This window comes from Neltuma alba, unplaced genomic scaffold (assembly GCF_004799145.2).
Source record: "Neltuma alba isolate B1F8T4 unplaced genomic scaffold, ASM479914v2 tig00011993_pilon, whole genome shotgun sequence".
In the NCBI taxonomy this organism is placed as follows: domain Eukaryota; kingdom Viridiplantae; phylum Streptophyta; class Magnoliopsida; order Fabales; family Fabaceae; genus Neltuma; species Neltuma alba.
In genome coordinates this window covers 216,414-242,619 of record NW_021636566.1, presented here as the reverse complement: position 1 = coordinate 242,619, position 26,206 = coordinate 216,414, and the positions used below count along the sequence as shown (strand labels likewise).

The window sequence follows — 26,206 nt, the reverse complement described above, 5'->3', positions numbered from 1 at the left end:
GGGGGGATACGCAGGCGCGTAAGCTGTGTTGATAACCCGCCACGTGGCCCAAAGCGCACAAACACTTGGCGCTGCGATGGATTCTCTCCTTCTGGCTATGGGCTGTGGCAGAGTGAAATATGAGTGTCCTAATATCGACCTCCACGCAGCACCTCCCGGTAAAGCCTACAGCGATGGATAGTTCAGTGAACAGCCCCTCCTCATCAATGGCCAAGCGTCCCTGTCCTTCCCAAATCCAAAACCCTAGATTCCAAAATCTGAACCAGGTGGACCAGCTCCTCGAAAATTTCCTCCGCCTTTCCGAATTCCCTTCCCTCTCCCTCGATCTCTTCTTGGAGAGGCTTCTCTCTTCATTGCCCACCGATGCCGATCAGACCCTTCTCATCGATCGCGCCCTTCACATGGGATCCATGCTTCTCGATGCTGCCAAACACTCTTCCCGAAAGCGAGCCTCCAAGCACAATTCTTTGGCGTGGCCTCTCCCTTCTGACCTTACCGTCAAAGTATGTGCTGCTTGTATTCTGTGGTTGATCGCGTCTGTTCCTGGATTTTAATTTTCTTTCTATTTTATATTTTTTTATATTTCAGAAATTGTTTGTGGCATGTTGGTTATTTCTTTTAATTGCTCCCTTGCTCTTCACTTTTGCCGGTGAATTTGATTATGGTGCCTTGTTGCATTAGGATGCTGCTTCTGTTATTTGCGATGGTGACTTTATATAAATCAATCTCGTCGATCTGACTGGCAACTTCCGCTTCTGTTTGGCTTCAAGATTTTCCTATTTTGTAACCTGAGCATTGAATGCTGGTCATTACGAATATAGCTTAAAGTCACTTTATTCTACTGTTCCTCGCTTTCCCTCGGTGCAGATATATCGTTTCTATTTTGTGTGGCGAAGTCTGAAGGTGTTGTTTTTCCGCGACACTTTATGCTTTAACTTTGAGGCGGTTAAAACAATGTTGGAAGTTTATGTGTGGGTTTGCCAGCGATTTGATTGTATGATATTGTGTCTGTATATATTTCTAATAATATAGTCGGGTCTTCTGATTATCCTAGCCATGAGGACGCAAAATAATAGAGATAAGATTACTTTTTAGTAGTGCTGACGCTCTATTCTTGATAATCTTTCTGAAGGAAAAAGCGGTTGTGTGTGTAATTTGGTACCCCGGTTTTATAGGTTTTTAACATGCTTGTATAAGGAAGTATGTTGAGTATTGATCATGTGCCATGACTCATGTTTTGCAGGTGTTTTCATTGCTTGATACCCAGAGCCTATGCTATGCGGCAGCTACTTGTTCAATGTTTAACAAATGCGCTGGGGATCCTTTGTGCTATGAAAATATTGATTTGACAACACATGTTCCCAAGGTTAACAATGCGTTAGTTTCCAGGATGATTCAGCAAGCTGGAAAGGCCTTGAGGTAGGAACTTTTGAAGCGCTCTGGTTCTTTCTATGCTACAATTAATTTTGTTAGCATTTAAACTTTAATTTACTGAGCAGTCGATGACAATTAAAAAGGATGTATATTTTCTTATAGTGAGCTAAAAACATGACATAAGTTTGATGTGCTTTATTTGTTTCGTTGTTCTCTCTTTTCTGCATCGGTGTTCATAATTTTAAAGTGACTCATCTCTAATGATATATTACTTCCTCCTACCACTAAATTCTTGCTCCTATTGGAATGTGGTGTTTTAATGGTCTAAATTCAATCTTCTGTGTGTTTTTCTTAGAATGTAAATTTCGTTATCTCTGATTTTATTTTTCAAAAGGAAAAAGGACAGAACTTTTGTTGGTCATTTGACTTCATGATTATTATTTGCATTATGATCTCTTTTACCTAATTATCATTTTCTGTGCATCTGTTTTGGTTGTTTTAATAGGTCTCTTAGGCTCGGTGTAGTTGCTGGTGCTCATGCGTCACCAGGATCCTGTCAGCCATTGGTTTATACCATCAGAAATGCTACTGTAGATATATCTAACTTTTCATGGAATGACAAGAGATCTCGGCAAGGGAGAGAGTCATCCATTCTGACTAGATCCTGTTTAAACCCTTTAACCGGATGCGGTGGTGCTCCAGGGTATGTTGGGTTAGACTTGAACCTTCTTCTCCGGATTTATTTTCCACAAAATAAACTGTCAGATTTTCTTTTTGTAGGACTCTTCTGAGAAAGTTGCACTTGTACAATATTGAAAGAATGGATAATACATCCCTTTCTGCGGCGTTAGCAGCCTGCCCTTCTCTCCTTGACCTGGAAATAGTTGGACTGTAAGTTTTTATTCGCTCTCTTGGGTACCCATTTCTTGAAGCTTTTGACCTAGATACTTTAATTATAGCTGGTTTACTATAAACTTGTTGCTCTTTTATGTTATATTCAACATGCTTTATTAAATTCAATCAGCATAATGATGGTTCCTTTGCTGGAACTAAGAGCTAATTTGTGACAACAATTTATTTTGTAATCAGCTGCTTATGAATTTTCTCAGTAAAGTTTTCTCAAGCGTCCGATTTCTGTCCTAATAATCATTTTATAAGTATTAGTATTTTCCCTCATTTTCCACTATTTTATTTCTTTTAGTAAAAAAGATTATTATAACATTATTGATAGGGAATTTTTTGCTTTTGTCTGCTAGTCATGTAGAACTGAGGCAAACATTAATGTCAGTGAGTACGAGCTGCCACTTGATTGAGCGATTGTTTTTTGAGTCTTCAAAAACAGGTATAGTATGTTTCTAGCTGTATTTTGACTTGAGGATCTCTGCATTTACGGATATATACTTATCTATTTTTTTCTTATTAGGCAGAGACGACAGTTTGAAAATGCAAACCTGCTTTCTTCTTGTTAACAGTTGTCCCCATCTAACTTCTTTGTCCCTTAGAGGGTTTAAGTTACATGATTGTAAAGTTCGCATACTGCTTAAGGTAAGTTCCCAAGAACTGTATGAAATTCCACATATTGTGTTGATATAAACGCAAATAAACTAACATGTGTACATGCTTCCAAAGCTTTTGCATTGTGGGTATGTTGGAGATTATGAGATTTTGGTTAAATATCTCAGTTTCTGGTGAATCCTAGGGAATAATTACTCCCTCTGTTTCTATTTGTAGGACATGATTATGTAAACCACTTTATGTATGTCTTAAACCTACTTCCATTTTTCTGGTTTTACCCTTATTTAATGCTCCCTTTATTTGCTAACGTTTAATGGGGAGGGCAGCATTTATAGCAAGTTATTTCATAGAGTCAATAGGGACATGTTGGGAAGAAATTTAAAATGCTCCTCAAATTTTGTAATTTTTTTTTAATAAATACAAACAAATCACACTCCAAAATTTTGTCTGCAAATAGAATGGCGGCAGTGCTCAGCAGACAGTAAAAGTACCCCACCCCCTTAAAAATATGGACATTTTATTTCGTAATTTTTTTAGTGATTATGTAAGACATCTGCCAGGTAAGAAGGGATTGGGGTAGTGTTGGGAAGGGATTGACTCTTTAAGCCAAGCTTCTTATATGCACTTAACTGGCTTTTTCATGCGCTGCTGCTCTGCTTGAACCTTGGTTAATGGCTGTTGGGGTACATTGTCAGTTTTGATAGACTGATAATTTGTCTTACATATCTATAATGATACTGAGTTCCTGAGAGTCTGCGTGCAAACTTCATTTGTCTAGATAATAATAACTTGGAAGTGGCAGAATCTGTAGACATGTATATGCTTGTGTAGAAAAATGTGTTTGCAGACTTGCCTTCTTTGCTATTGATGTGTGTTTGAAACCAGCATCTATAGCCAGACAATCTCCTATTTCACTCTCCCACCTCCTTCGACCAAGGAAAAATTGAAAAAACTTGACCAGAGTGTCTTACATTCTTCATACGAGAAAAGTCTCTTCTCCGCTATCAGGGTGACCTTGTTTTGTTGATGCTGAACCTGGGTGCTTGTACATGTGCAGGGATTTCAGAAACTGAAATATGTTGATTTTTCAACATCCTATTCAATCACTGGAAACTTTTTAAGGTCAGTTATTTATATCTGGATAAATTTTCTCAAGACCTCCTGAGATTTTATTTGCGTTATGATTATGTCTTAATATCTTCCAGAAACCTTGGAAGTAGCAATGGAGGCAATTTGCTTGAGGTATTGATTTTGAGGGACTGCATGCATCTGAGAGAGGTGTGGATTGTAATACATATTCATTTGTTCCCTTCTTCCCAACCTACTCCTCTAAAACTTTTAAAGCTCTTGCAGGTGGAAGTTGCTAGATTGTTGGCAGCAATTCTTGCAGGAGATTTCAAATGTCTTGTACATCTTGTGGGTACATAGAAATATATAGATTTTGCTTAAGTGACAATACACTGAAATTCTGCTAGAACTCTTTTTCCGCTTTTGTAGTTCTTACTATTGGCTTTAAACAGGACATATCCAATAGGGAAGGCTTAGCATCCGAGGGTGATTGGTATCACAGGTGCTGCAACTCCAGGTAATGGTTTTCTTTATTAAATGCATTAACTCTCAGGATGGCTTATGTCATGATTATCATTCAAATGTCAATTTTGTCTCTTTGCTGCAGTATCATGCCTATTAAACATGTTTTGGAAGCAAGGCCTGATTTGTGTTTGCTAGCTGAATATCCATCAGAAGGAAGGTAAGATGGCTCTCCTAATAAACCTTCATACTTCCGGGGGCATTATTTTCCTATTTCTTACTGAAATGATGCCAGCTGTGGTTTTCCGGATCATGTTGCAGTTACATTGAGACATTTGATGCTGAACTGAGTGGTGATACGAGTTTCCCGTTACAATTGAGTTGCCATACTTCAGAGGAAGTAAATTGTTTGAGTACATCTGAAAGCAGCTACAATAGTGATCAGGGCAGTGGCAATGAGGATGGTCAAGAAGCCAGCTATGTGATTTATGAGGAAAGTTCAGATGAGATAGACTTTCTGGCCCTGTAGGGGATTATCAATCTGTGGCATTAACGGAAGAGGACAATAATTTAAGGAACTAGGTACTTTCTTTCTCTCTCTCTGTGTGCGGAAAATGAAATGGTCACGAGTTGGTTTCTATTTAATAAAAGCATTTATGTGAACAGGTTTGCTTTGTTTTGTTGGTTGATTTTAGGCCACTATTAATTAGATGTTTGATGTGTACATGTGACTAATTGTGTTCGATCTCTGGATGCATCCTTCTATCATCTTAAATGAGGTTTTTGCAATTCATGTATTCTTAGGAAAATGGAGTAGTATTTTATACCATCTTATTCATCACTAATAACTGTACTACTTCGATGCCTCAAAACTCAGTGGAATTTGCAGTGTGTTTTTGTTCAGAATTCAATGCGTTTTACTTGCTTTTCCTAATGTTTCTAATCTATGTTATATATATACATGCGCACACTAGGGAAGCAGAAGAGCAAGAAGGATATGGCGTGTGCACTTCTGGGTAGTGAATTCTGGCAACTTTGCTTTTGTCCTGGCCTTCAACGAAATTGATATTCGTAGATCTGGGAATCTTCATGAAGTTTGGAGGTATCCGGTTTTGCAGTTGGACGTTGTTCCATGTGTGGAAATGTAAATTTTCTGCCACATTGGGAGCCTGGTTCTCTTCGTTTCCCGCCTCTCCAATAATCCCCCCCCCCCTTTTAAGTTCATGTTTATTGAAGAAACCTTTGAGTATGTATTTCCTGTGTCCTTCTCATGTTTTTCTTTTTTTTTGGGGGGGGGGGGTGTGGGGTTTGTGCCTTGCTCCCTTTTATGTTCTGGCAGGCGCAAAGTATGAAGAGATCTGTCCCTTGTGGAAAAATAAAATTAGAAATGGTTTTGAGACTAAACTATTTGGCTATAATTTTGTTTTATATGCATGTATCTATCTATGTTTTTGTGTGTTCCATACGCACGCACGCAGATTTACAACAATTTTCCCTTAAAAAAACAAAGAAAGAAAATTTGAAAAAACATGGATCTATCACCCCGAAACCAGCTCAAGAGAATAGAACACATTTCGACGTTCCTGTCAAGTGTTCATGTCATAAATGTGACATGCGGGCGGGAGGGCGGGCGGAAACTGCTTGGTGGAGCTTTTTGTTTAATGGTTCCGAAGCCTATAGTGTTGACGCTGACAATTTTCTGACACTTAGATTAGGGTATTATCCATATCCCTTCGGACTGCCTCTAACGTGTGATTTGGTAGTATAACTTGGTTCGACTTAGATTACAGGAATTATATTTCATCTCTTAGTGCAATTGGTATTTGAAACTTGGGAGGGCGGTGGAATAGAAGTTTACTGGATGAAAGGTCCCTTTTATCTCCCGTGGAAGGGATAGTGGACTTGGGCTCCATTACTTATAAGGCCGAAGCTAGTTGGGAGACTCATGAGATGGCGAGTGGGATGGTTGAAGTCATTACTGGGAGGGCCGCTATAGTGCTATGCGATATCTGTAGTGCGTTGATTAGGGATGACAATGGCATGGGGATTTTGGTCTTCGCAGGACACTGGGATATGATGCCAATTCTTTTTTTTTTTGGTTAAAAAAAGAACACCGGGATAGTGCACTATGCTTTGCACGTGCCGTTGCTTGTGAACGCAAGTTTCTATAAAATTTATCTCGTACAAAAAACTTTGTTTAATAAAGTCATATTCATGTGAATATGCATTATTGAATCCCAAGGGGTTGGTTTAGCGATTGAAAAGCATCATTCTCAGTTTATGAAATTAATGTCAAGAATTCTTCCACTTGCAAAATGACGGAGACGAAGTTAATAGGTATTATATGATACTACTTCTGGTCTTAATTATAAGAGCTAGTTGATTAATTTGAGGATATTAAGGAAGTAAGTTGAGTTAGTTATTTGTTCTAAATAGATATTTTTCTTAAAATATCCTTACTAATCAAATGTATTGATTAGAACTATTATTGTTAGAAGGGCTACTTTGGAAAAAAAAATATAAAAATAAGAGATAAAGTGGATTGGGGTTTGATATTTAGGACCAAAATAATTGATAAGTTCAGATAAGTTCCGACCCCACGTGAGAAAAGAGAAGATACAAATTTTTTTATTAAGAAACAAATTTATTTAAAGAATAAAACGGTACATATAGCCTGAGCTTCAATGCCTCCAACTGGCCAAAGCAAACCGAAGAAACTAGGGAAGCCGGATTTTTTTTAAAATCAAGTTTATTTGATAATTAAGTTAATTGAATTGACCTTAGTATGAGTAAGTTAATTTACACACGCACAGAGAGTAATTAAAAATATCATTAAAATTTAACAGATAACTAAATTTTTAATAATAATATAATGATTGTATGGTTGAACGGTAAAATCATGCAATTATTCACAATAAAATAATATTATAATATTATTAATATTACAATAATTCATGAAAAAAGTAGCGTAACTCTTTTTTTTTTAAAATATGTCAGCTCATATGGAATATGCAGGGCCCCTCTGGTATACGCTAGCTTTCAATAAATAAACAGGGCTATCTGGGGACTGAAGATGCAAAATTGGCAATAAAATAATTTTTGAAAACAATTTTATTGTTCTTTGTTTTTTTTTCTCAAAACAATTTTTGAAAACAAAAACAAAAGAATTTGTTTGGATAATAATTTTAAAAATCATGTTTGAAAAACAAATCATAGAAAATCACACTTGGTAGGTGATAGTTATCGCTAGTAATAATAAGTGGTGGGTAGTAAGTAAGAAAAAAAGAAGATTTCTCAAAATTTTTCAAAATAAAAAACACAAAAACAAAACAAAAAAACATGTGAAAGTTGTTTTGGTCTTTTAGTTTTTAAAAACAACTTATTGTTTTTTGTTTTTTAAAACGAGTAATTAAAAATAAATTACTAAACAAGTTTTTTTGTTTTTATATTTTTAAAAACAAAAAATTGTTTTTCAAAATAAGAAATCAAAGAGGCCCAGAGTTGCTTCGTTTTTTTTTTTTTTTTAATTTTGCCAAGAAGTGGAGTTGTGAAGTTCTTCTTGTTTTTTTATGTGAAATTAAAGTTGGGCCAAAAAAGTTGCGAAATCAAAGAAAAATGCACAGGGCGGAAGTATTTATGAAATATTTTCCTCTTACAACGCTGCGCCTGTTGGCGTGATTGAAAAAGGGGAGAGATGGCAAACAGTACAAGCAGCAGCAGTAATCAGCAATACAGACCTTACCGCCATCTCAAAACCCTAACTGCTCACCAACGCGCTGTTTCCTGTGTCAAATTCTCCAACGACGGTACCCTTTTGGCTTCTGCTTCGCTCGACCGAACCCTAATTATCTGGTCTTCCGCCACCCTCTCGCTCCTCCACCGTCTGATCGGTCACTCCGAGGGCATCTCCGACCTCGCTTGGTCTTCTGACTCTCACTACATCTGTTCTGCTTCCGACGATCGCACTCTCCGCATCTGGGATGCTCGGGCCTCCACCGGCGGTGACTGCGTGAAAACCCTCCGTGGCCACTCCGACGTCGTCTTCTGTGTCAATTTCAATCCCCAGTCTAATTACATTGTCTCTGGTTCCTTTGATGAAACGGTTCGGGTTTGGGAGGTCAAGACGGGCAAGTGTATTCATGTAATCACCGGTCATTCAATGCCTGTCACCTCTGTGCACTTCAACCGAGATGGTTCCCTCATCGTCTCCGGTAGCCACGATGGTTCTTGTAAGATTTGGGATACTAGCTCTGGCGTTTGCTTGAAGACCCTCATCGACGATAAGGTCCCTGGTGTTTCCTTCACCAAGTTCTCGCCCAATGGCAAGTTTATACTTGTTGCCACTCTTAATGACACCCTAGTAAGTTCGCCGTTTTCCTCTAATCTTGTCATTCGTCAGAATTGTCCTTTCACCTCATTAGTGGCAGTGGATCAACTCTGCCTGATAATCTTACGGGGGTTGATGTGCCATCATTGGATTGGTCGATCAATTACCCAATAGACTACTTGAGTGTTTTATCACTGATGGTGATGCAATTATCTATATGATTTATCAAGCGGGCGGGCTGTAAAACGCGCATGATCATATGATTATTCTCGATTATCTTCTTGTCTTCTCCACTTTTTAGTTTCTACTGTAGCCTTCTGACGCTCCAGTTTAGTTTCAATTAGAGTGGTCTCGTCCCAGACATAGTAGGAGATTAATTTAGAAGAAAAGTACGGAGTTTTTGGCATTGTGTTTTGCCAGTAATTGGCTGACTGGTTCGACCAATAGGGACTTTTGCAATTTATATCTAAGTGACTTTCAGAGCAGCAGAGGATATAAACGTCATGAATCCCTTGGGTTAGTACATAATAATAAATGAACAAAGGCTGCTTTTGAAGTGCCTATGTCTAAAACCTGTTAAGACGATGCAGCTTAGGATTACAATTTTTCTGTTTTTTGATATATTCGGAAAGTACATCTTTCTATGGTTATCTCTATGTCAACCTTCAGTTTGAGTATTAAAACAGACTAGTTAATGAGTAATTCTGTTGGTAATTTTGTGTTGAATATTTCAAGTTTGGGATATTGATTATGTAATGGGTTTGATGAGATAGTTCTTCTCTCTCTCGCTTTAAATGTGAGCTTGTACTTCAATGTGTTGCTGATTGTCTTTTATATTTCTTCCTGTGGAAACAAAATGTCTGTATGCAGAAACTATGGAACTACTCAACGGGGAAGTTCTTGAAAATTTATACAGGTCACGTGAACAAAGTATACTGCATAACTTCTACATTTTCTGTGACAAATGGGAAATATATAGTCAGTGGATCAGAAGATCGCTGCGTTTATTTATGGGATCTCCAGTCCAAAAATATGGTTCAGAAACTTGAAGGCCATACAGATACTGTAATATCGGTTACCTGTCACCCAACAGAGAACAAAATTGCTTCGGCTGGCCTGGACGGTGATAGGACTGTGAGGATTTGGGTACAAGACCCCTGAGTTGGACCGAAATTGTATATGGGATATTCATCTGTGCCCATCGTTATAATTTTCTTCTAATTTTCAATTCTACGCTTCCTTAATACCTGGAATGAAAGCTCTTGCTCACGCATTCAGATATGTTGTTTTGAGGGAGTTTTCTTCCTCATTTGTCATCTTGGTTTGACAATTGGCTGATTCTCTACATTTTTGGTATTTCTAAAAATTAGTTTGTCAAAGTCCACGAGTTAACAATGCACTGCTTCTGATTCATCTATTACGAACCAATAATGTTATTAACGTGTATTAGATTTTACCTCTTGCAAGAGAGAACTTGAATCAACGCAACTGAATTGTACTAGGAAGTGGTATTATTAACATGACGCGCATCGGTTTTCTTCTTTGCAACGCGGGTTGTGAGGGAGGATGACCTTGAAAGCTAAATGTGAGATTCGCGTCGGATTTGGATGAATTAAGGATGATGCCGTTACCAAGAGAGAGATTTTGAAATACTTTGGTTAACTAACCAGACTAAAATCCTAGTTTAGTTGAATGCGTTGAAAGCAAAGAATTAGCCTAACAATCTTTTAGGCATGATTTGTTTTGTCAACGATATTGTTATATCCTTTATCAATTTGTCATGTTTGGCTCCATTTGAATTTAGTTTGTGTACGACATTTAAAGGTCATTTATTCACAAAAATTGCAAGTAGTTTTGGAGCATTGCGTGTTGTGCCATACTAGTGTGAACTAAAATGTACCTCTTTTGTCTTTTTTGAACTCAATTTTATTCCCTGCGTTGCACCTAGAGGTGGAGATCTCAGTACAGTGCAACTTGGTTCACTCGTGCTTTTTGATATTGAGTTTGATGTTATGGTTACTTGAAAAGATAGAATGTGAGATTTGGACCCGTTAATTCCGTGGCTTCAGCAGTTAAAGAGTTGGACACTCTCATCAAAAAGAGAGGGTTCAATTCCTAAGATCGTTGCGGCACTTGAGAAGGTATATTTAAAGCCAAGATTTGTCACCTTAAATTAATTGGCTGATCAAATAATTCATTAGGTGTACATTCAGAGATGGATAAAAAAAATTTTTTACTCCTATTTTTATGTAAAGGATCTAATGGGTTGGGTGGTTTTTGCTATCTTTTTTTGCTACGGCACTTGATGATGGGGTTAATATTTAGTTTTCCGGCTTTCAGATTGTAGGTGAGCCCAACCTTCTTCATAAATTTCTTTTTTAAAAAAAAAGGAATGTGAGATTTGGACAAATTTAAGCTCCGCTTAGTGAGAAACTGAAGATTTGAAAAATTTCTAGTCAAGGGACTAGATTAAAATAAAATCATAGTTGAATTGAAGAGAGCAGAACAAATTTTTAGTTATTTGAACCATTGAAATTTTTACAGATATAGCTCAAACTTATGATGTAAGTATTATGGAGTTGATTTGATATCACCTGAACCAAAGACTCTTGCCGGACAAAGTATTTGACAACAATTTATTAGGCATGATTTTCTTTTTTGCTCAGTTGTTTTTTCACACTTCAAAATTAGCTCAAATGAAAGTGACGGGTTTAAGCATTAGTTTAAAGTTCAAATCTTTTTGGTGTATTAAAAAAATCATATGCTATGCTTTCATTGAATTTTGGATGAAATTAATAGTCAGTGACCCTATCAATTATCAAATACCTGGTTTAGACTAAATTTTTCAAATATCCTATGAAATCTTTAAATCTTAATTTGCAATTGATATTAAATTAAAGTCCCTCTAATTAAAACTCACTATACATCAAGTAAGATGCATTTTTTTTTCTCATATGTTATATTTGGCTCCATTTGAAATCAATTTAATTTGTACAACAAATTTCAAAGTCACTCCTCGAAATACATGAAAACTGTCTTGAAAGTTTTAAAGCATCGTGTATATCGGGCAATGACATGTATGGCAAATGATTCATAACTTTAGACAACAAAAATGTCAGACAATAATAAACTTAATTTTATTTTTTTAAAAAAAATTTACATCAAATAATGCTATTGTCAACATTATGTACTTTGGCCTCTCTCTCTTTTCAATGGCGTTGATGGTGCGGTGGCTTTGAAAGCTAGGATGTGAGATTTGGATGAGTTATTAGGGCTTCAACTAAAGAGAGATATAGAGATTTGAAACTATACCTTAGTTGATGAGGAACTGATCGAATTTAAATATTATCTAAACTCAAAAGATTTTTTTTTTTGGTTGACAAATATCTAAACAGATTAAAACAAAGTTTTTGCCTTTGAATTCATGAGGCTCAGTTCGTTTGCTTTGTTGACAATTTTGTTGTATATTTCGTTCGATTTAAATCTCAGGCAGTATTGACATTTAACTCTCTCTCTCTCACGCACACACGCATATATACTTTTCGGTTAAACTGTAACTCACATATGTTTAAATTATTGAATGAATAACATGTAAAAATAATTTCGTAACAGTAATTATAAAAAGGGAAAATAGCAAAAAAAAAAGGCTGTTGAAATTAAAAAATTACATATAAGGACCTGTTTATAAAAATTATTGTCAAAACCTATACTATTGTTGTCAAAACCCATACTAATGTTATAACAGGTCTTGATTTGTAATTTTTCTATTTCGACAGCCTTTTTCTGTAATTTTCCCTTATAAAAACGATTTTTTAACATTTATATTTTTTATCACCACAAAATACTTTCACGTAATAAGGGAATAAAAATCTCTTTAAATTATTTGATAATGGTCATCATTTGGAAAATGGAAAAATAAAACGAAGAAGGGAAAAAATGTTGGTGCACGCATGCGAGTTGCTGCTTAATCCGCCGTATGGCTCCAAACGTGACCTTTGTCTGTGTCTGAGTTATATGAATGAAGAAATGAAATAGAAAACAAACGTCAGCAGTAGCTCATACTCATTTCTCATGTCCAAGCAATCTGCAGAGAACATATTCTACTGCCCAGAAACTGATTCTCGATGACTTCAATCACAAGTCCAACTCAGAAGGAAGATCACACTCTAAAACGGCAAACAAAGTAATCCACAGTAAAATTAATCAAATGAAGACGCAAGTTTGTACAGCTAGATTCGAAAAGACGAAGAACAAAACAACGAGTACATAAAATTCAATGTAAACTAATGACAATTTCCCCCAAAAGATGACGACATTGTTGAAACATGAAGTCTAATTAATTAGAAGTTTGGGTTTTTCAGTCACAATAATGAGATTACAAAACCCCCAATCGACTATTCAATCTTGCAAGCATACAGAATGAGGGAGAAGTCACGACCTTGCATCGGGTAGCTATGTTCCCTGAGTTGCTGAGTATAAGCCCTTGTTACTGCAGGAGAATCCTCATCAGATTGATATGAGCGCATCTTCTGCAACGAGAAGTGAGTTTGGAACAAGAAAACTGCACTGTCTGTATCATCCCCAAAGAGCCAACCATGAACATCCCAGATCACTTCCACAGGAAAGCCATTCACCCACATGGTTTGGTTACCTCTGAAATTCCAGTCCAGTCGCTGCACCTCCATAGCCACCTTTTTGTCAACCAGAATCTCAAGACAAGGCGCTCTAACAACTGTGTCAAAGCCAAACTCAATTGTCACATCATGTATTTGCCCCTTATCACGAAATTGAGTCTTTGCATTGTAATATCGCTTCCCATATATGTGTTCTCTCCTGGAAATTAAAACCACTTCTTCACAGTGAGGAAGGTCGTCATTATCTATCTTCTTCAAGGCCTCCCTTTTCAGATCACCCAGGAGTAGGACCAGTTCTTGGTTGAGTATAACAGCTAAATAAAACCCCTCCAATGGCTCTGGTCCGTGAGCCAATCTAGCACCGGTTAAGTCCCAAAACAGGTCGACTTTAGTGGTGTCGAACAGTAAAGTTTGGGAGCCTTTTCTTTTTGAGAATAACCACGGCTGTATTTCGATTTCATAGAGCCGTTGATCGCCTGAGTCATCCATTGTAACAGTCAGGTCTTCCCCCATGAGATTTTTGGTCCACGACACAGTGATCAAGCAGGAATGACCTTGTGATTCACATTCATAGACACAAATAGCCACATTTTGCAATGCTCTTGTGGTTGAGATAGACGATTCAGCAACCTGAACGTCATTTTCCCCAAAGCAAGGGGGAAATTCCTTCATGGCCCCGTTACTATAGAGAACTTAATATGAACTTTTCTGATCTTCTCTGAGTTCCTTTTGGCCTCTATCGCAAGTGATATGCGATGAGCACAAAAGGAGCAGCTATAACTAATAAGCTTCAAGATTGGCTTTAAAATGCTTCATTGTGTGGTGGGTCTGTATTTTCTGAGAATGGGATGCAAGAGGAGGGAGGAGAGAAGGCAGAAAAAACAGATGAAGATGAAGAGACTCTTGGCCATAACTTAATTACTCCTTCCCTTTTTTTTAGGGCAAATTATATTACAATTTTGGTTATATTTATTCCTAGCTTGATTCATTATAACTTAGAAACAATTATATGTTATATTCCGGATCTCAAAGTCATAACTCTCTCGAAACACTCGAGAATTGTCAAGACGGTTTTTTTGTTAAATCTGTCAGAACAGTTTTAAAGTATTGTGTATCGTGCAATTGCATGTGCACGAAACGGTGATTCTAATCTTAAAAATGACAAAATAGCCGAATAAGAACAAATTAGACTTTATCATCTTCTGTGACCCAAAAAAAAAAAAAAGAAAAAGAAAAAATTCTGATCCTTATTACTAGCTTGCACTAGGTGTGATGGTATGGTGATGGTGTCAATGTTGATTTTGATGGCAAGGTGGCTTGAAATATTATGGCTTCGACTACAGAGACACTGAGATTCTGATATACTTTGATTAAGGAACCAAAAATAAAAGTTTTTGTCTATATTTCTCAAGCACAATTATACCTTTGCTAACAATTTTATCATATAAATCTTCTGTTTCCACAAAGCATTAGATAAAATTAACGTCTTGATAATAAGTATTTAATTATTTAATTAACAAATCTTTATATGTAATGAAATCTCTAATCTTAAATGGCACTTAAGACACCATAATTTCTTCCCTAATATGTCATATGTATGTTTGGTTGCATTGGAAGTAAGTTTGACCTCCACACATCTCCAGCCTGTCCCTTGAAACTAAGTAAGTGTTATCAAAAGCTAAGATGTGAGATCTTGATGAATTAGGACTACATATAGTTATTGAGAGTCCTGGAGATTTAAAATATTCTAGTCATGGAACTAGATTCAGATACTAGCTAAGTAATTAGCCAGTAATCCTGCATTACCTTTGATAACAATTTTATCGTGTCTTTATTTTCCATCAAATATAAAAAGGAATTAACATGTGACTTACATTTACTTTTTTTTCTTTCCCCAACGTGACTTACATTTATTTATTTATTAATAAATACTCAACTTAGAGTCTAAATTTTTCAAGTGTGCTCTGAAATCCTTAATTTGAACGGACATTAATCAGGAGTACAATTCCTCCTACGCTGCAAATTAAAAATAACTTGCTTTGTTGGATTTGTATCCATGGTTTTTCTTAACCGTCACTGAAGAACTGCCTCCATAGCCTGCTCCTTTTTTTTTTTTTTTTGTCGGTGCTAAACTCATCATAGACGAAGCAGCTGAGGAATCAATGTTTTTGACTCCATCAAAAGGAAGTTTTAATATTTGATGCATTCCAAGTTATTATCAGAAACACACAAGGATTGTTAGTTAAAAACAACATGTATAATTGCATCGTGACATATAGCAACCAACGATTCTCAGTTACTGAAAACAAAAGAATGTTAAAGTGGATCAAATTTCAGCTAACCCATGTTCTTATATGCCAATATTGAATCGCACTGCATAGTATACAGGGATGTTGTTAACGTATGAAGACGTTGTTTTTTTTCCTTCTCCCTTTCAGCGTTGATATGAATTTGATTAAATTTCAATCATTGGGTGACGTTAAAATTTTGAAGTTGTTTTCATTAAAAATTTTCGTTTTGCTTATTACTGGCCAACTGGGCGCAACCAATAAACTTCACTCTCACACGGCGTTCCTCTTCAAAAGCTACCACCATACCCTTTGTTTTTCATTAAATTTTGATGGAATCATAAAGTGAATGACAACATAGATGTTGTTTTCAACAAATATTTAGTTTAGAGTTTCTATTTTCAAAGACTGAATTTTTTTTTTTTTAAACTCACTGTGGATGAAACAAGTAGAGATTTTTCTTCTTCCAGGTTGCTATTAATGTTAAAAAGCGTCACATTCACCATCCATTTTCGTTACACTTCATTTATGAATTCAATTTTGTTCGTCTATCACGTTCACATCATTTGTTTTAGCAACAATAATAATAAGTTATTGCTAAAATAATAATCCTGTCCTTGCCAGTGCCGTGATCAAACACTGACATGGCCTCTGCAAAGATTTTCCATTTTCTCTGTGGCTTTCCATGAAAATGGATTCGGCTGCCCAGCGATCACAATTTCTTAATTACCGTTGGCCTCCGACCATTATCCCGTACTAAAAAATTAATAAATTCATAACGGCAACCAAGAGCCCATAATATAAATGCAGATAATAGGTTTTAGGGGTGGGGGTCACACTAGATCAAACAGTTGCCAGCTCCTCACTGATGGGCTAGAGCGTGGCATGTGACCCAGGCCCATTAAAAAAGGTGGTGGATTTAGGCCCATAGAAATTTGATTTTTTTTTTTCTTAAATTGATGTGAGCGCATATATATTATAAAGAGGCAGAAAAAGAACAGAAAAGTCATGACTCATGATACGCTTAACTGGGTCGCTTTTGTAACCCGAGAAAAGTATCAGTTGGATTGTGAAGTCTATCCATCATGATAAATCCGCAACACAGGAAAGCGAAAACCTTGAACAATAGAAAAGGGGAAAGAAAGGAATGGGAAAAAGGTGACGAAGGGGAAATCCCGCGAGCATAACGAGAAAAATCCAAATACTGTCTAATACGTGCGTGTGTGTGTGTCTATATATAATGAAACGGAAAAAACAAAACCAAACAGGAGGCAACCTCTCACTGTCGCTGTTGCCTTCCCACTAAAATATTCAAGTCAGGCTCCTTCGCACCCATATCATAAGGGTTTGTTGTCATTCCTTCTGTTACTGTGACTTCTCTTTCCTGCTCCCTCTCCATAACTTCTCTACGCCCACGCCTCGCCACGGGATCGTCTTTTGCGCTTCTCATCGTACGTTGTCGAAGAATTTCCTGCCTTTCCTACATTGGTAAGCTTCCTACTTCCCATCTTGCCACATTCTCTTGCATTACCCTCCTCGTCCTCTGCGCCTTTCACCTGCTTCTAATACTTGCCCTTTTCTTATTTTTTAAACTTCAATTTCACTGCCCTACTTTCCTTTCTTTCTCGTTGAAACTTCCCTCGTACCCTCCCAACAGGGCCATCTGCACTGGACCTGTGCAACCCTTCCGTTAGAGTTTGATGGACGTCTTACGAGTGTGGCTCTCAGCGTGCGTCAACGGAAAGTCAGTGATTGGGGCTAGGGATTTGGAGCTAGGGTTTTGTAACCAATGAGAGGGACGCTCAGAAATTGGAAGCGATTGGGGAAGCAGTAGATAGGCAAGCTTTGCGGGAGGAAAAAAAAACTGTTCCAGGAGAAATGGCATGACCTAAGAATGGAGGTTCCTGTTTTGAAGGGTGAGGGTTTGGCGCATGAAACAGAGGCATTAAACTCGACAAATCAGGACAATCAGGTGAAGCCTGTTATACAGCACCAAAGGGTCTTCGATTGGGATTCTAATAAAAATGAAAATATCAGGTTAGCCGAAAATGGGAGCAAGAGGAGTAGTTTAAGCTGTGATGATAACGTTGGAGGAGTTGACATTGGAATGGGGTTGAAGAGAAAAGATTATTTGAATGATCAGGTGCAGATTGGTGGTCGAGTATTGTCCTTAGTGTCCGAAGGAGCTGACAACAAGATATCTGATGATGCAGAGGCACTAAACTTGACAGTTGAGAATGAGGATGCGGAGCCAAATGTGCAACAAGAATGTGACTTAGATTGGGATATGATTAAAGGTGGAAGTGTGGGGTTTGTTGATGACGGGAGTAAAATCAGTACTTTAAGCTATGATAATAACATTGGAGGGGTTGACATTGAGGCGGAGGTGATGAGGAAAGTTTATTTAAATGATAAAGTGCAGATTGGTGGTCCACTATTGCACTCAGTGTCAAAGAGAGAAGTCAGTAAAACATCTGATGGAGAGACAACTGAGAATGGGGAAGTGAAGCCGGTCAATCAACAACCACGTGACTTAGATTGGGATGTGAGCAAGAGTGAAAATGTTGAATTGACTAAGGCTAGGATTAAAAGGAATACTTTAGGGTCTGATCATATCTTTGAAGGACTTGATATTGAGATGGATTTGAAGAAGAAAAGTAATTCAATTGATAAAGTGAAGACTAGTGGTCGAGTATTGCGCTCAATGTCAAAGAGAGTAGACAGTAAGATATCTCATGGTGGAGAAGCTGATGTGGTGTTGATTGCAAAAAATGGAGAGAATGACCATGTTTGGTTTGAGAAAAATAAGGTTAAGGTAGAAAAGGAAGAAGGGGGTGATTTTGTTATTAGCAGTTATAATGAGAAGGAAGTTGTTGATGTGAAAATGGATGGCAATAAAAGAAGGAAGTTGAAACGGAAGCGTGGCAGGCCCCCTAAACTGAAGATGGAAGAGCAAGATCAATCAGTTGGTAATATGCAACAGAAATGTGGCAGTCCTCCCAAATTGAAGATGGAAGAGCAAGATCAATTTGTTGGTAACAAGCGACGGAAGCGCGGAAGGCCTCCCAAAGTGAAGATAGAAGAGCAAGATCAACTAGTTGGTAAGATGCAACGGAAGCGTGGAAGGCCCTTCAAAGTGAAAGATCAACTAGTTGGTAATATGCAACGGAAGCGTGGAAGGCCCTTCAAAGTGAAAGATCAACTAGTTGGTAATATACAACGGAAGCGTGGAAGGCCCCCCCAGATGAAGATGGAAGAGCAAGATCAACTAGTTGGCAATATGCAACGGAAGCGTGGACGGCCCCCCAAAATTAAGATGGAGGAGCAAGATCAACTTCCTGGCCAAAAAATGCCATGGAAGCGTGGAAGGCCCCCCAAAAATGGGCAGAAAATTAATCATCTGGAAATAGCACGAAACAGAAAAGGAAAGGCAGGCTTTCAAAAAGGCAAGAAAGGTGTAACTGTGAGAAACGGTACAAATATGAATGCAACTGATGATATGTGCTTGGAAAGGGGATCTTGTGTAAAAGAATCAAAAAAGAGATTTTCTCCTGTTAAGAAAAAAGAATGTGGGAGTCTTTTGAAAACCAAAAATAGTGCATTGACTTCACCATTAATAACATATTCTGCAAATCCTCTCATTAAGAAGAAAGAAGGAATGATTAAAGAGAAGCAGGTGGTGAGGCAACGCATTTTGGAGCTGCTCTTGGCTGCAGGCTGGATTATTGATTACAGACCTAGGAATGGCAAAGAGTATAATGATGCAGTGTATGTTAGTCCCGATGGAAGGACTCACTGGTCTGTTACCTTGGCCTACAAAAGGCTTCGGAAGCATTCTGAAGCTGGTGATGGTGAAGGTAAGGTATACATTCCAGGTTTCAAATTTGTGCCCATACCATTGGAGAAATTCAATATCCTAACTAAGCTTGTTAAAAAGAGAAGGAAAGATAAAGGTAAATTGAAGCAAACAGGAGTAAAAGTGAAGAGAAAAATGTCACTTGTTGAGGAGGACAATTTAGACAATACATCACATAAGAGGTTTCCAGTTCTTGTCAAGGATCGTAAACGGCAGAAAACGCACAATAAGAAGCAAAGTGTCTTTATGGTTCGCAATGCTGAGGAGATAGATTCGGAAACTAATGGATATGTACTTTATGCTGGAAAGCGAACGTTGATTGCTTGGATGATTGATCTGGGGACAGTCCTGCAAAATGAGAAGGTTCACTATGTGAATGACAGAATAAAAGGTGGAAAACTGGAGGGCAGGATCACAAGAGATGGAATTCATTGTGACTGCTGCAATGAAGTCGTAACAATGTCAGAATTTGAAGCCCATGCGGTAAGCAGTTTCGCTGATCCACTCAAAAATATACATATAGAGAGAGGAATTTCCCTTCTGCAATGCCTGCTAGACTCATGGAATAAGCAGAATGAACATGAAAGAAAAGGCTTCCATTTTATTGACACTACAAGTGAAGACCCTAATGATGAAGCATGTGGTGTCTGTGGAGATGGTGGAGACTTGATCTGTTGTGATAAGTGCCCATCAACATTCCATCAAAGCTGCCTAAATATTAAAGTATGTATATTCTTAGCATGAATATGTGGATTTTTTCAATTAACTTTTTGATAATAGTTTATGTTGGGCTAGGATCAGTTTGTTTTGACAACTGTATATTTCATCACCAATGCCTGGCCAATGGCCATCCATTGTTATTCTGCCTTGCAATTTTTTTTGTTGTAGGTTTGTAGGTTTGATTGCTCACTACCCAAAAAATACCCCTTGTTATTTGCTGATACGAAGTCATTATTGTTTAAAACTTCTTATGGATGTGCTCTCTGAGCTTTCAGCACATTGTTTGAGAGAATTAACAAAAACAAGTCATTGTTACATCTATAATATCCAGATGTATCTATGACAAAGCTGCATTTGGATAAGGAACATCTATTTTTCCTTGCAGGAGTTCCCACCTGGCAACTGGCGCTGCATTTATTGTTGTTGCAAATTTTGTGAGCTGGTTGATGGAAGTACAAATGAAAGAACTGGCCATGATGACTTTACTACATCTGCTTTGCTTAGATGCCGTTTATGCGATCAAAAATGTATTTGTTGGCTTGCACTTGTGTTTATATTAATTAAATACTCATATCTGAGTATGGATATCTTTTTTTACTGAAAATGAAGTAAACTTTTATCGTATGCAGATCATAGATCTTGTGTCGAGGTAAATGGTATCCAAGCTGATGACTCTAATTTTGCATTCTATTGTGGATACAGATGTGAGGAGGTATAACTTATTCATGTTCGTCTGCTTGTAAATTTTAGTTAGTCAGGGCTGCAAGGCAACTTGACTACAAGTTGTTTTGTAGTAATTGTGGTAACTTAGATTGTGGTAACCTTTCTATTTGCAACCATCACTTCACGTTTCTAGAGCAGAAAAACTGTTATGCAATAGAGCATATCATCAATTTGCTTGTTACTGGTGGTTGTATTTGATTATTATCAAACACGTGATAAAATGAAAATACGTGACTGAGTTAGGGTACTAAGTATTTATTCCCTTGCCAGGGTAATGTTCTTTTCCTTTATGACTCAAAAAGACTCCAGTTTTTCTAGATTTTTTGCCCACATTTGAGGGACTTAGATCTCTAGTTTTCTCATACTGCAGACTACTTCTGGTCATTATGGTGAAACTGATGTATATTGCTTATTTTGTTTTTCCAGTTATCCAAGGGACTTGAAATGCTTCTTGGGGTCAAACATGACATTGAAGATGGACTTTCTTGGACTTTCATTCGCCGGTCAGATGTTGGCTATGATGCTTCACAGATTGAATCCCAGATGGTTGAATGCAATTCCAAGCTGGCTGTTGCATTATCTGTAATGGATGAGTGCTTCATGCCATATATTGATCATAGAACTGGGATTAATCTCATCCACAGTATTCTTTATAATTGTGGGTAAGTTCACGTGGCCTTTATTGCTTATGTCATTTTAACCACACTTCCAGGCTGACTGCATGATAGAATTTTAATTTTTTCCTATTATTTCTCTTGAAACGTGGAGTTTTGCATTCTTTTCCTTGACCCCCTCGGGCATTTTCCTTTGTGTTTCAATGATATACTCATCAGGAGCCTCTTGTGAGGTTTGTAGTTAGGCCACAGTACTCAAGGGTATGCTGAGTTCCTCATATGTTCTTTGTCATTAGTACCGAGAAACTTTTATCTGAAATTATGTCTACAATTATATTTGTCCATACAGTAGAACATCCAGATTTTTTTAATGTTCTCCAAATAAATCGCATTTACCAATCTCTATATGCCTTTTTTCAATTTGATTATAACGATATTTTCCGATTGAATTTAGCATTTTTACCCGTGGTCGTTTAAATGCTTCGTCTAGTCCAGTTCTGTTAGAAATTTCCCTATTTGTTGCCTCGTTCATGGTCACTTGGACGTATGTTGTCCTTTCTCTATCTCACAAACACATCGGTCAGTTAATGTAAAATTGAAGTCAAGATATTTTTCAAATGATTTGCATAGTTTTTGCACTCACATCTAAGCCTTGAATTGTTTTCATAGATCAGTATTATATTTTGTATCACATGTTATGATTTATATTTAAGTGTCCTTTACAGTTCAAACTTCAATCGCCTGAGCTATACTGGTTTTATTACTGCTATCTTGGAGAGAGGCGATGAGATCATTGGTGCAGCATCTATTAGGTAAGCAGCTTATTAACTTCCAGATCAGTGGTTTAGTTACTGGGCAGTTAAGTATGGAATTCACTTTTAATCATGAACATTTCATGGGGTTAAAAGAATTTTCTGGTTTATATCCATGTCTACTATTTCAATACCTTCTTTGCGTGGTACAAAGATTGCAAAGCTGGCCTGCTTTTGCAATGACTGAAAAGTTACCTGTCCTGTTACACATTTGATAACTGACAGTTTCAAATTTTAACAATGTTTCATCTAAAAAAAAAAACGCAACTTCTACTTATATGTATGGCCTGGCTTGAAAGCTTTTGGCTGTATGTTTTTCAGAAGCCCATGTAGAGCTTAGAACATTGCGGGTGTTGTCAAATGAGGTTTAGTATGTTTTAATTTTTTTGAATATTCACACTTATAACTTAATTTGTCTTTCCTATTAAAGTGCAAAACTTCCTTGCATATGTTCACTTTCGAATTATCTATGTGCTGAGACTTAGATATGTAAACATATGTTTGATTTGTTTGCTTTCTCAATTATAATTGTTATTAAAATTTATGAGTGGTTTAGGGCTAGGTTATTTGTGAATACCCACTGGATTGATGAATTGTCCGTTCTCTCCTATTACTTAAAAAATTAATCTAAATTAAAATTGTGCATTTACAGTTACAGTTACATGATTATTAAAATTAAAGAATAGACAGTTATGAAATACTATTTTTAGGGGGAAAAAATCACTCAAAACAGATATTCTGAGTCCTGATTGGTATGGACCTAATGGCAGTGACAATTTTAGAGACGAGAAGAACTAGAGAACAAAAGGAAAAAAAATAATAAGCATATCTTACTTTCTTTACATAAATGATCCTTTTAACTTTGTTACTATTGTTAGAATTGAGATGCAGCCATTCGATTAGAGTACAATAATCATCCAATGCTGCTCTTTTATTTACCGTCGAGGTAACATATTTGAGCATTTTGCAAACCATTGGAAGTTTACCTGGTTACCTATTTTCTACTATTGCTGCTGCAAAGTTGCCTTTATTCAACTCCATCTAGATGTCATTTTAATTAACTTTTTTCATTCGATTTCTTCCCTGTCACCAAGAATCAAGTAAGTAATTTGAATGTGATGGCGTATCATATACTCTCAACTCTCAGATCAGCCTCTTTTGTACTGCTTTATTGAATATGTATTTTATGCCACTACTCCCCTCCTTGTCAGGCTGCCATTTATAAAAATCATGTTCTGTGAACTTTGCTGTTTGGGCTTGTGGAAAAAGGTAACAAGTTCATACTGATGGTTCTGTCAATAAAATGGTCAAACAGGTTTCGAGGGAACCAACTAGCAGAAATGCCATTCATTGGGACCCGCTATATGTATAGGCGTCAAGGAATGTGCCGTCGGCTTCTGGGTGCCATTGAATCGGTAAGTAAAGAATCAGAGCAGATATCTACTGATCTTTGGCATCAGGTTGAGGGTGGACTTCTGATTTGGCTACCTTTAGAAACACTAGCTTTTGCATAACTACTTATGCTTATGCTGCAAGTGTTTCCTTGACATGATGTGGGCTGGTATAGTATTTGCAAGTTTGATCCTTACCATATCATTGTTTAAATTAGAACTTTTCTGCTTATAGCTGCCTTACTTATGTAGTTTTCTTCATTTAATCTGTTTCTAATAGACAAAAGTACTCATGGTTATGACATTACTTTTTGCTGATTTCGAACTCTGTTTCTCTGCAACCATGGTCAGGCACTTGGCTCTTTGAATGTTGAGTTATTGATCATACCAGCAGTCTCAGAAGTCAGAGATACTTGGACTTCTGTTTTTGGGTTTGAGCCGCTTGAAGTGACCAGGAAACAAATGATAAAGAATTTCAGTCTGTTGGTATTCCCTCATGTAGATATGTTAATGAAAGAGATAAAGAAGCCTAAAGTTGCTGATGAAAATCTGATTCCTATAGAAGGTACGTGTTGGCATATAGGTCCTTTCATATGGTTAAGAATGCCTGGACGTCCATAAACACCTTTAGGTCCTGTTTGGTACGGATAGGGATTGTGATTAGAGTTGAAAAAATCTATTAAAAAAAAGTTTAACATGAGAAATTGCTTGTTACATGGGATTAGACAAACCCATGTATGTGAATTGGGGAATCCCATGTAACAAACAATTATTCATGTTAAAGACTTTTTAATGATTTTCTCAATTACAACCTTGGTTCTTATTTCTCATTTTAAATGTTTCATACCAAACAGGACCTTATATCCTTTGTTTAGTGTTTACGTCACTGAAAATAGAGCTTGTTTCCGTAATAATGCAATTTGGTGCAGTTTCGAATCCCGAAATTCAGAAGAATCAAAGTGCATTGGAGGAAGCAACTGCCTGTGATGAGCCAAGTTCATCTGGGTCTGATTTGATCATTTCTGCTGGGAGTGGGATCCCTGCGTTGGATATATGCCCAGTGAATGATAGACATGTGTCAGTCGTATCTGGTTCTCCTCATGGCTTATTGGATAACCCACATCACATTACTAGTGAGTCTGTAAATCCTGATCCGAGTCCACAAGATGTAAAATGTGAAGTTGGATGCCCTGCTGTCGGTGATAGTTTGACAGTGGAAGGCATGACTGCTTTAAAGGCACATGATTATGTTAGTGCTGCTCATGTACAAGCTGAAGAGATAATCAATCGTGACTGCGTTCAATCGGATCCCCTAGAATCGAAAGAAATAAATTCTGAATCTATCAATGGCTGCGTGTCTCAGCAGAGACCCGGTGGTTATTGTGCCGTGATGAAGTGAACCTCGAGACCACTAAAGCTGATAAATCAGGCGTGCGTGTTGCAAAAGCAACCAATCTCCATAGTTTCGTACATTCTGGAGATTGCCAATCAGTACGGATAGCTTCAGGTTCCTTCGAGGATATCGCAAACGGTGTAAATGAGAGGAGTGAAGCGGCCATTACAGCCGACGGGAGCTCAGATCTTAAAGATAAGCCTGGTATAAATCGATCTTCAGTGCTACCTGAGCTTGATTTACAGGTCAATCAAACTGGACAGCGTGACGCTCCATCGTTGTGTGGCAGCTCAAGCAGTGGTTCCGGCATGGTTCTTCACTGTGCATCAGCTGGTGGTACTTCGTGTGGTAATACTGAAGTTATAGTTGTGTCCAACGAAGCCAGTTGAAATCTCTGGTCTTTTTTTGTTTGCGGGGAAGGGCACATTGATCGAAGTCCCTCGCTGATAACCAATTTGAGGAACTGAGTTTTGTCTTTGTATCTAATATTATTCTGTAAGAAAGGAGATGGGAATATTGCTGTTAGTATGTAGGGCGGCCTTAGCTATAAACACAGGTCAGGAGGTTAGCTCCAATTTTGTTGGGGGAGTGATAAAGGGGACGCAATTAGGTTTGTGTAATTTGTTACTCCACATGGTTTTTGGCAAATGTAAATGGAGTTAAGAAATGATGTCCCGAAACTTGCTTCTATTTTTCGCATTGTAGTAGTAGTTTGTACAAAATATTAAAATTCCTGGTACCAATGAATTTCGTCTTCGTTGACCCAGACGTTCAAATATCGAGTCTTGTTTTGCGAGTACTGGTTTTTTTAATTCAACTTTGTGGATGGCACAAGAAGCTCAATGGAAGCTAGCTAGTCATGACAAGATCGGGAGGAGGGGAAAGTGCCCGGCCGACCGACCACGATGGAATATATATATATATATATATATATATATATATAAAAGTCTTTTAACTTTGGTTCCGTTACATATAACCTCCCTCATCTTTAAACATCTAAAAATCACACCCTCAATTTTTATGGTTTGA

At 37.4% G+C, this 26,206-nt stretch overlaps 4 protein-coding genes across 8 annotated transcripts; 3 read left to right on the top strand and 1 right to left on the bottom strand.

The window, feature by feature from the left end:
* Window positions 1-46: 46 nt before the first annotated feature.
* LOC114720654 (F-box protein At4g02733) lies at window positions 47-5,820 on the top strand. Of its 4 annotated transcripts, none has more exons than XM_028906318.1 (13): window positions 47-503; window positions 1,244-1,419; window positions 1,880-2,077; window positions 2,155-2,265; window positions 2,631-2,716; window positions 2,798-2,919; window positions 3,947-4,011; window positions 4,095-4,167; window positions 4,243-4,305; window positions 4,410-4,474; window positions 4,565-4,639; window positions 4,741-5,001; window positions 5,115-5,345. In XM_028906318.1, the coding sequence occupies exons 1-12, from the start codon at window positions 120-122 to the stop codon at window positions 4,946-4,948; spliced, it is 1,626 nt and encodes a 541-aa protein (XP_028762151.1). In that variant the 5' UTR covers window positions 47-119; the 3' UTR covers window positions 4,949-5,001; window positions 5,115-5,345. The 4 variants fall into 4 exon arrangements, with proteins under 4 accessions (XP_028762151.1, XP_028762152.1, XP_028762150.1 ...); XM_028906319.1 differs by having other exon boundaries at window positions 4,741-5,052; window positions 5,079-5,345; XM_028906317.1 differs by lacking the exon at window positions 5,115-5,345 and adding an exon at window positions 5,394-5,820 and having other exon boundaries at window positions 49-503.
* A 2,269-nt stretch (window positions 5,821-8,089) lies between these two features.
* Window positions 8,090-10,125, top strand: LOC114720653 (COMPASS-like H3K4 histone methylase component WDR5B). The gene is made up of 2 exons (XM_028906316.1): window positions 8,090-8,779; window positions 9,617-10,125. Exons 1-2 carry the CDS (start codon window positions 8,114-8,116, stop codon window positions 9,905-9,907), a joined length of 957 nt encoding a protein of 318 aa, XP_028762149.1. The 5' UTR covers window positions 8,090-8,113; the 3' UTR covers window positions 9,908-10,125.
* Window positions 10,126-13,140: 3,015 nt separating this feature from the next.
* Window positions 13,141-14,052, bottom strand: LOC114720645 (uncharacterized). Its single transcript, XM_028906308.1, has one exon. The coding sequence runs from the start codon at window positions 14,050-14,052 to the stop codon at window positions 13,141-13,143; it is 912 nt and encodes a 303-aa protein (XP_028762141.1).
* A 2,950-nt stretch (window positions 14,053-17,002) lies between these two features.
* LOC114720667 (uncharacterized) lies at window positions 17,003-25,331 on the top strand. Of its 2 annotated transcripts, XM_028906339.1 has the most exons (10): window positions 17,003-17,156; window positions 17,326-18,858; window positions 18,913-20,247; window positions 20,630-20,771; window positions 20,874-20,956; window positions 21,394-21,629; window positions 22,307-22,393; window positions 23,709-23,808; window positions 24,136-24,349; window positions 24,714-25,331. In XM_028906339.1, exons 2-10 carry the CDS (start codon window positions 17,563-17,565, stop codon window positions 25,181-25,183), a joined length of 3,963 nt encoding a protein of 1,320 aa, XP_028762172.1. In that variant the 5' UTR covers window positions 17,003-17,156; window positions 17,326-17,562; the 3' UTR covers window positions 25,184-25,331. The 2 variants fall into 2 exon arrangements, with proteins under 2 accessions (XP_028762172.1, XP_028762171.1); XM_028906338.1 differs by having other exon boundaries at window positions 17,326-20,247.
* Window positions 25,332-26,206: the final 875 nt, after the last annotated feature.